General features: G+C 39.5%; 3 protein-coding genes across 3 annotated transcripts in view; 2 read left to right on the top strand and 1 right to left on the bottom strand.

Moving 5' to 3' along the window:
* LOC145480724 (uncharacterized) overlaps positions 1-5,293 on the bottom strand; it is a 15,889-nt gene extending 10,596 nt beyond the window's left edge. The window contains exon 1 of the mRNA XM_081459039.1: positions 5,122-5,293. Within this exon, the coding sequence (XP_081315165.1) occupies positions 5,122-5,239 (118 nt within the window). The 5' untranslated portion in view covers positions 5,240-5,293. The remainder of the gene's footprint in view (positions 1-5,121) is intronic.
* Positions 1-10,552, top strand: part of LOC145480727 (uncharacterized) — a 317,856-nt gene that overhangs the window by 130,763 nt on the left and 176,541 nt on the right. The window lies entirely within an intron of this gene.
* LOC145480726 (ubiquinone/menaquinone biosynthesis C-methyltransferase UbiE-like) lies at positions 5,365-6,660 on the top strand. Its single transcript, XM_081459042.1, has one exon. The coding sequence runs from the start codon at positions 5,514-5,516 to the stop codon at positions 6,306-6,308; it is 795 nt and encodes a 264-aa protein (XP_081315168.1). The 5' UTR covers positions 5,365-5,513; the 3' UTR covers positions 6,309-6,660.

Genomic DNA, 10,552 nt, shown 5'->3' with positions numbered 1-10,552 from the left:
GAAAATATAGACTTTTGTGCGTTAAAAAGACAAATGTTGAAAAAAATGTAACTTGCTACGTGTTATCACCACCTTTGTGATGTAATTTAAAACGAAAGCGAACGCTTTGGACACGAGACAAAACGTGGCACGTGGGATTTTCAAACACGAGAAGCAAATGAAAACAAGAATGAAAACAAGAGACTGCCGTGTAGCGTTAAGTACTATGTGAGGGTGGCAAATGGTTTAAGAGTGACACAAGTATGATGAGGCAAAAATTCCGATTAAAAGTACTGGGCTTGTACAACTTCATAAGGGGTTTTTGGTAGGCTTATCAGTGAATGGGGCAGAGGGAGATGGGAAGGGGGAGGTTGGTGCTTATGCCTGAAACGTTTAGATATGAGCTGACCATGCAGCTAACATCTCGAACCATCTAGTGGATGTTCTATAGAACAATGGAGAAACACAGAGCACAAGAAAGGAAACAAACAGCACGGAGGTCAACTTCTGGTGTTCCTCATATTACACTGCAAATAGGAAAGGCACACAAGCGAAAGCTAGAAAAAAGTAAAGGAGGGCTTATACTCGGAAGGAGAGGGGCTTAAAATTAAACCGGAATAGTTTTTTTAGTAACATTTTGATGGGTCAATAGCCGAGAGGTGCTTTTAAACGGGGCGGGGAAGAGGGGGAAGAAGATTATAACCGCAATCTTACGGCACATTTATACCGTGAGTCTACACACTTACTCGCCTGTTCACAATACGGAACAAAAATTGCGCAATGAATTTACTGAATAAGACTGACAGAAAATGACGCCACTCCCCTGCAAATGTTTTAACAAGTGTTCATTATATGGCCATAACCAATGAACTAAAGTATTGAAGAGTGCGACTGGCTTCTTTTTTAAGCTGTTCTATTCGTTTTGTATTCAGTAGAATTTTAGCCGGCTAATTGGGGAGTATAGAAAAGCAAAGATTCGGAAATTACCAATTTCTTTCACCCATGTATTAACCGGTCGGATCTCATTTCAGAACTTGCGAGATCGTCATCTGCCTTTGGGATCAGATATAAGCTACCGTAGAATTCCGAAAGTAACGCGCCCCCCACTCCCCTTCCCCGAAAATAACGGCTCCCCTAATGTAACGTTAATTTTTTACCTTCTTATTGAACCCTGAAAGTAACGACACCCCCGGAAGTAACGGCCCACCCGAAAGTAGCGGCCCTTTGTTCTCAAGCGCAATGCGGATTGAGCACTCTGACTGAAGGACTGCACAACTTGAAGAGTTATTTGTGATCTTTTTTCGAACTTTACCGAATTTTTCTTTAAACTATGATTGATGAGCTGTATTTGTCTGGCAGCAGAGTCAAACTATACACTGTAGTACAATCAGTTGTATCGCGATATAATGCGATGTAATAGTTTCGCCCAACAGTACCAACATTTGGGCCTTTCTTTACTTATACAGTCTGCTTTGTTCATGTGGATGGTTAGGAACGCACCTAAATGGAACTTTTAATTTCATGTGTTACGCGTCCGCTTTGTTTTAAGCGACTGTTACCGTAGAAACGTTTTCTAACTATCCGAAAGTAACGGCTATACCCGAAAGTAGCGGCCCCTTTTGCCTGCTAAATCCGAAAGCAAAGGGAGCCGTTTCTTTCCGAATTCTACCGTATATATATATATATGTCTGAATTTATGACAACCGTGTCAAATTTGGGGCAAAACTTTCGCGCCTGTATGCCGGCGATAGCCGGCAGGGAGGCCTTTGTGGTGCTTGAAAAGCCAGGGGGGCTTCCGTCAAGGAGGGTGGGAGAAGATAGCCCTGGGACCTGGCTACCAGCTGATACCAAGCGGGGCTGCCGGGACCTAGCCCCAGGGGGGTGGGGTGGGTCACAGAGAGAGGCACTTTCCTCAGTTAAAACTGCTCATTTTCTTTGCAGGACAGCCTTGGCCAGCAATGCCCTGCAGGCTTAGGGGCCGGCAGCCAGCCAGCCAGACACAAGCAAGGTGGGTGAGTAGGCTGTGTGTTGACAGAGTGTCTGTGGTTGATTGAGTGAAAAAGCCTGTGTATTTTCTTGGAAAAGTGTCAGGGTGGTTGTGTTGAAATTAGCACGGTTTTCATAAATCCAGACATATATGAGCAAACAATTGGATACAAAGCTGTTAAAACTATGTGCAGTAAATGTTTCGATCATTGAGATTATTATCAGAGCGTCAGTTCTGCATCATGAAACAGGGTGTTCTTATAACTTAAACTAGAATAAAGATTATGTAATGATTACGTAACAATTCACACAGGGAACATTATGCGAACAATGCGACTTTAAATGGTCGAAATAATAATAATAATAAAAATAATAATAGTAGTAGTAGTAATAATAATAATAATAATAATAATAATAATAATAATGGGGCATGAGAACGGAAACGATACCAGTTATCATTGGAGCACTTGGAGCTATCAAAAAGGGACTAGAAACTTATCTTGGAAGAATTCCCAGCCAATTAAGCATCAGTGAACTACAAAAGATAACCTTGCTAGGTACAGCACACATTTTGAGGAGGGTGCTATCAAGCTAAAAACTGGCTATCCCCTAGTGCCCCAGGACCATGGTTTGGTCTCGGCCCTAAGGACTCTAAGCAAACATTACGTGAGGACGATAATAACAATAATAATAATAATAATAATAATAGTAGTAATAATAATAATAATAATAATAATAATAATAGTAGTAGTAGTAGTAATAATAATAACAACAATAATAATAGAAGCGTGCGATGTAAATTTCCTCCTCGACTCTTCGTTTCATCCAAGAGTAAGCAGTCGCCGAAACGTCCCATGAGAAAATGTGATTTGAATTGTCTTTGATGTGTTTGGGTTGGTACCGATTGATTGCTGATATCGGAAGGTTCCTTAACACGGAATTCAAGGTTGCGTGCTGTTTCGCCAATATACGTTGGTGCACAATTGTTGTTATCCATCGGAGTTGGCGTTACGTAATCTTTAATCAAGCCTAAGTTACCTAACAACACACATTTTATTACCGTTCCAATAGATGATGTGTCGAACTCTGAATCGTTCCGTTTTTAAGCATACAGGAAGTGACGACAGAACTCGAAAAAGACAAGGGTACTTTTTTCCTTGTTCATGATGAGGGACAATAATATCATGTATGATTTTTGACAGAACAAAGCACGGCCAAGGTTGTCTTATTTGTTAAGTAAAGTGACTAAAAAAGCGTCAGATTTAACAAAATTAAGCAATCTCATGTTTTAGTGCAAGAGAACTTACCTTCTCATGAATTGCATTTAACACTCTATTCTAAGAGACGGATTTTTATAGCAAAATTGAAAATATCGTCCCGACTTTTAAACAATAATTTCCGTTACTTGCCATCGGCGAACTTATGGCGTCTACAAATTATCATGTTAATATTCAATTAGCAAAATTCTTTTCATTTCGGATTGATCCTTTGCAATATTCTTCTTTCAAATGAAACCGATGTAACTTGACTGCTATATCTGTAGCTGTCGATCTTGACGTCGATCGAATTCAAGTGGCCCAGAAGTCCCACACCAGTATAAAAAATCTTGTATTGCATAATAGACATGCTTTACTTCGAATCTAGGTCAGATATCGAAAAGATGTGCAAAGCTGCCGGCTTTGACGTAGTTAAGAGTTATGACGTGAAAAGAGCGATCACCAGTTTGAAAACGGCGAGGGCATTCGTAAATATTTCTGGGCAACCACACACGGTCACAGAAGATAGGTTAGCGACATTTTGCGATCGGTGTTCAAAAGGAGTCAGTACTCCGTTTAGGTTTTTGGACGAGGTTGATTTTCATAGTGCGTTGATTGCAGCCAAGCCAGCTGAGCCCGGCGATAATAGCAGGATAACAAATATCCGGTAATATAAAAGGGTTGAAATAAAATGAGTTCATACGTTGAAACTGTATTTTTCTTGATAAAGAACCATAAAACGATGGACTGAAAATAATAGACTCACACTAGATGAGTTTTAATTGTTTAAGAGACTGATCACCATATAAATACAGTGCCTTGTAATCGTTATTAGTAACATGTAGGTACATCATTTCACTGTAGCGATGACGTGTAGAAATTCGTGTAATATTGTCATTCCTCAACGGTGTAGCTTCATGATAAAGAAAAAGTTTTGAATTGTTACACGTTACTTGAACAAAAAAAATTTTGTTGTGTTATAACTATGGGAGGACTGGTATTGTTTACAGAATAGAAGCAAATTTGTAAGGGTTGCGTGAAAACATTTAAGGGTTTATTTTATGGTTCGGCGCATTTGCTTGTTATGTCGTGACTGAGCATAAAGTATACGTCAGTCACTTTTACAATTATAGACTAAAACTGCTTTGTGCAAGCAGAATAACTGATGCCCAAACTTCCTAATTTCACGGAAGGTCCAGTAGATCACATTGTCAACGGATTTACGTAGACGGAAAGTCGAAGTTATCACTCAACATCGAATTTATTATTCGCTCTGAAGGCTTTCTTCTGAACACACGCGCGAGTTACCTACTTATTGGCTCATAAACAATGGAATTAAGAGATGCATGGCGGCCGAAACATCAAAACGGAAATCTATTGAAAAGTATCATCTCTAATAAGTTAGTCTCGCATCTTTATCTCGCGCAACGTTTCCGCTACTAACCGAAAAAATTTCAAAGGAAAGTTTTGCGACAGAGTCATCAGCTCGGTGAAAAGGAGTAAACGTTTTTTGCTTGTATATGCTGAACACGGACCTCAAGGTTACGGGCAGTTTCGCCAAGATACGTTGGTCCAACATTGTTGTGATCCATTGAATGGCGTTACGCAATATTTCAAGCCTAAGTTATAACAATACACATTTTATTACCGTTCCAGTAGATGATGTGTCGAACTCTGAATTGTTCAGTTTTTTAAGCATACAGGAAGTGACAACAGAACTCGAAAAAGACAAGGGTTCTTTTTTCCTTGTTCATGATGAGGGAAAATAATATCATGTATGATTTTTGCCAGAGCAAAGCACGGCCAAGGCTGTCTTATTTGTGAAGTAAAGCGACTAAAAAAGCGTCAGATTTGACAAAACTAAGCAATCTCATGTTTTCAGTAGTGCAAGAGAGCTTACTTGGACCAAACCAATCCTGTGGGAGTTGAACTCTTTTCTTATGTAGACACTTTCTAGTTTCCAATAAATTTGCACGGATGCTGGCCACTTTAGTTAAAACCCTCTGTTGGATCACCATACATTAACATTGCAAAATTGCTCAACCGAATTAAGAACGTCAGTTATTGCGCTAATTGTACTTTGTTCCTTGTTGTAAAAACGTAAAGGAAATGACACGCGCACGTACACGGATGAACCGATGCGTGCACAAAAAACAGCTTAAAAGAAGCTCTTGTTCACGTTCTAGGCAGTTGCTGCAGCAAGGAGAGCGCTAAGTCATAACCTTCTCTTTTGATACTCTCAGTACTTCAAAGTCTCTTTATCCCGGCGTCCGGAACAAGTGAGAAGCCAGAATGTCAGACGTCAAGCAAGCAGTGGGCTACCAGCAGATATCCGCACATTTTCAAAGACAGGACGGGAAACGATTTCTTGAAGATGCAAGGCCTTGTCCTGGAGACTCCATCTTGGATTTAGGCTGCGGTACTGGTGAGCTGTCCGCCTACCTAGCTCAGTTAGTTGGTCAAGAAGGCAAAGTTGTGGCTGTCGATCCCGACGTCGATAGGATTCAAGTGGCCCAGAAGTCCCACACCAGTGTAAAGAATCTTGTATTTCTCGAAGGAAGCGCGTCCAACTTTCCAGGAATGGGGACGGAAACTTACGACATCATTTTCTGCAACTATGTGCTGCACTGGATTCCAGACAAAGAAGAGCTATTCAAGAACATGTTCAGCAGTCTCAAACCAACAGGAAAGATTGCGCTGCAGTACAGTGATCACATGCCGACTTTGTATGATCACGCCTATCGCGAACTGAACCCAGAGAATATCAATCGCATAATAGACATGCATTACTTCGAATCTAGGTCAGGTGTCGAAAAGATGTGCAAAGCTGCTGGCTTTGACATAGTTAAGAGTTACGACGTGAAAAGAAGCGATCACCAGTTTGAAAACGGCGAGAGCATTCGTAAATATTTCTGGGCAACCACACACGGTGTGTTTGATCCTGAGCTCGTCACAGAAGATAGGTTAACAACATTTTGCAATCGGTATTCAATCGAAGGCGGTGCTCCATTCAGGTTTCTGGGCGAGGGTGATTTTCATAGTGCGTTGATTGCAGTCAAGCCAGCTAAACCGGTATTAGCAGGATAACAAATATCGAGTAAAATGCAGAAAAAAATCTGCCAAAACCAGCTAAAACGGAATAGAATTACTCTTTGCTTCTGTTTCCGCGAGAAACTTGCGAAAGGTCGATCAAGGGGTTAAAATAAAATGAGTACGTGTTGAAACTGTATTTTTCTTGATAAAGAACCATGAAACGATGGACTGAAAATAACAGACTAACACTTGATGAGTTGTAATTGTTCAAGAGAGTGCATGATCGCCATATAAATACAGTACCTTGTAATCGTTATCACTCACATATACGTAGGTAAATCATTTGTGTGATGTATGTAACTAGTACACTGTATCATGCAACTATTTTTCATTAAATTTGTGTGTATAATTAGTCTTTGTGTTTGTGTGAGTTCTTGCATGTCTTTTTCTTATTTTCTCTTTTCATTTGACCCAAATAAATAATTACCTTCAATTATGGAACGCCAGAACTGTCTTATGATACTTTTTTTTATTATATTGGGTGGTTATGTCATTATATTGAGTAGTTATGTTATTATATTCGGTGATTGACTCATTATACTCGGTGCTTATTCCATTATACTCGGTGCTTATGTCTTTATATGCGGTGCTGTCTTCATTATATTCGGTGCTTATTCCATTATATTCGGTGCTTCCCTCGTTATATTCGGTGCTTTCTTCGTTATATTCGGTGCTTTTTTCCTTATATTCGGTGCTTTTTTCCTTATATTCGGTGCTGTCTTTATTATATTCGGTGCTTATTCCATTATATTCGGTGCTTACTTCATTATATTCGGTGCCTACTTCATTATATTCGGTGCTTACTTCATTATATTCGGTGCTTACTTCATTATATTCGGTGCTTACTTCATTATATTCGGTGCTTACTTCATTATATTCGGTGCTTACTTCATTATATTCGGTGCTTACTTCATTATATTCGGTGCTTACTTCATTATATTCGGTGCTTACCTCATTATATTCGGTGCTTACTTCATTATATTCGGTGCTTACTTCATTATATTCGGTGCTTATTTCATTATATTCGGTGCTTTCTTCGATATGATCGTCACCAGTCTTCGCAAGGGGTCGTACAATTTGGAGGTAGTCTAGGGAAAGCCGGGAAAAACGGGTGTCACGAAAACTCAGACCCCGAAACAGACCCCGAAAACTCAGACCCCTCGAAATTAAAAACTCAATTGTTATCACCCGAATTGCTCTATGGCCACAATGGGGCGAGATGTTTATCTTCTCCGGTTTATGTTGTGTAGCCGATATTTACGTAATACCGGACTACGCAAAAGTAATTGATCGTGTAAATTGAAGATAAGCATACGGTAAAATAAAATAACATGATAAAAGAACATAATAAAAGAAAACAAATGGAAACAATTAATATGTTTCTTCGCGGATGTTCAGACCATTAGGATCAATTGTTCTGCCTTTTTGAATTAAAAAAGCTTCCCTGGCCGTACGGATAGAGTCTCGGTTAGAAACGATTTTTTCGATGGGGATTAATTGCATGTCGTTAGCAGTGTGGTTAGGAGAGGACAGGAAATGTTCGGCGGCTGTAGTAGGTTTAGATTTGTTGTTAGGGTTATCTATGGTACGGCGGTGTTCATTAAATCGGTCTTTTAATTGTCGTTTCGTCTCTCCTATGTATTGTAAATTACGGCGGTTACATTGAATCATGTAGATGAGGTTTTTAGTGTCACAGGTCAGGTTGGATTTTATGGCGCGCGTTTCCCCGGTAGAAGTATGTAGTAAGTCCGTGAGAAATGTAGGGACAAGTAGCACAGTTTTTGCCACAACGGAAAGAACCAGAAGTTGTGTCGGTTTTTGCTTTTGTATTCTTCATTTCAATTTTCGTTCACTCACATTTCGAGACCAGACATGGCGGTTCAATCGGTTCGACCTTCACGTGCTTTTTACGTGTTGACTTTTTACGTGCCGACAGTCACGCAACGCACATAAAGTCAAAAAGCAGATTGCGATCAAACGAGTATGTTTCAGAGAACAACACATTTTTTTGCTGCATACGATTGCATAAAAAAGGTCTGTTTTGAAAAGCAGTGTCGGCTGCTGTTCTAAACCTTGTTAGTTCTTCACTGTTTGACCGACGCGACAGCGATAAACCTGAGAAGTTAAATATTTGTGTTTCACCGTTCGATCGACGCGACAACATAAACCGGAGAAGATAAACATCTCGCCCCATTGTGGCCATAGAGCAATTCGGGTGATAACAATTGAGTTTTTAATTTCGAGGGGTCTGAGTTTTCGGGGTCTGTTTCGGGGTCTGAGTTTTCGTGACACCCGTTTTTCCCGGCTTTCCCTAGACTACCTCCAAATTGTACGACCCCTTGCGAAGACTGGTGACGATCATATCGAAGAAAGCACCGAATATAATGAAATAAGCACCGAATATAATGAAGTAAGCACCGAATATAATGAAGTAAGCACCGAATATAATGAGGTAAGCACCGAATATAATGAAGTAAGCACCGAATATAATGAAGTAAGCACCGAATATAATGAAGTAAGCACCGAATATAATGAAGTAAGCACCGAATATAATGAAGTAAGCACCGAATATAATGAAGTAAGCACCGAATATAATGAAGTAGGCACCGAATATAATGAAGTAAGCACCGAATATAATGGAATAAGCACCGAATATAATAAAGACAGCACCGAATATAAGGAAAAAAGCACCGAATATAACGAAGAAAGCACCGAATATAACGAGGGAAGCACCGAATATAATGGAATAAGCACCGAATATAATGAAGACAGCACCGCATATAAAGACATAAGCACCGAGTATAATGGAATAAGCACCGAGTATAATGAGTTAATCACCGAATATAATAACATAACTACTCAATATAATGACATAACCACCCAATATAATAAAAAAAAGTATCATAAGACAGTTCTGGCGTTCCATATTCAATCACTAAGGATGGCTGAAGCAACCTGAAAGTCCGTAACCTCACGACTAATAATTCTGCGGATATATTACCAAAAAATCTCGCTAATAATAATAATAATAATAATAATAATACTATGTATCAGGATCGGCTTCGTCGATCTGTAACTAACTAACTTCGTCTGTAACGTCCATGTTAACATAATTGCACCGGGTTGAAATAAAATTACGAACTTTTCCGCGAGAATGTAACAACAGGGATAATTTTGCTAAGACCTTTTTATGGTTCAACTGCAGGTTTAATTTTCAAACAGTTCATTCTGATTTATCGGATGCCGAAACAAAAGAAAGCGATCAGAAATATTGATGCAAAGACCAAACTCTATGATACTCCATGACCGTGATATTCAAACTCCAAAGACAATGATATTCAAATGTTTTGTGTGGATGGATGGACGTAAATTCTAATTAAGTACAAAGGTTATCACCACGTTAACGTCTCCTTGAAGTTGATCCAAGAATAGACACTTTTAAATCAACGCTTACCGCAAACGGAAAGGCATCACGTGACCAGAGACGTCATGTTTGACGTTTTCGACTTGCGTTTTGAACTTCCACGTAAGTCATTTACCTCAAGCTTTATTGCCTTGAATTTCATTTTATATTACGTAAAAATGCTGAAATCGAATGACGTAACCATTTTTCTACAAATTGGTTATAAGTTTTAGGCAAATGAGCAATTACCTAGCCTTTTGTTGTTTGTAGAAAGGCACTGATCCTAAGTGGAAATACAACTGATACAGTAGCGGCTTAAGTTGAATGTGTTTTATATTGCTTCATTTCCTCAGAAAGCTACACATACTAGAAAACATGCTATTTCTGTCTATTTTTTGGGCGTAGCTTTGAATTAATGATAATAAAAGACCGTAAGTCTCCTTGAAACACGTCTACCCGCAGTTACGAGTTCCTCGTCAGTTTTGTGTCGTTGGTGATTCAGCACTTTTAACCACACAAAACGCTAAATTTCACTGCAAGTATCTGCATCAGAGCGTGGCAGAATACTGCTTCCACGTGAAACCTGCTTACTGGGGGAGCTGTTCTACAGTTCCTTGAATAAGAACCTCAGTCAAATGACACTGCTGCGCGAATACCTTGGTTCCTAAAGATTGTGTGACGACTGAGCCTAAAGAGTCGCCTTCATCTCTCTAGCTCTGAGCCTATCAGAGGACGGAACGATATCAGTACCTGGAACAGTTTCAAGCCGCTATGCAACAATGTTTTTGTGTGTTTTTGTTTATTTACTTGACAATTTTTCTTCACACATGTTTCT

The sequence above is a fragment of the Orbicella franksi genome, chromosome 3 (genome assembly GCF_964199315.1).
Source record: "Orbicella franksi chromosome 3, jaOrbFran1.1, whole genome shotgun sequence".
Classification (NCBI taxonomy): domain Eukaryota; kingdom Metazoa; phylum Cnidaria; class Anthozoa; order Scleractinia; family Merulinidae; genus Orbicella; species Orbicella franksi.
Note: the sequence above shows the minus strand (reverse complement) of the source record. Positions and strands in the feature narration are given on the sequence as shown.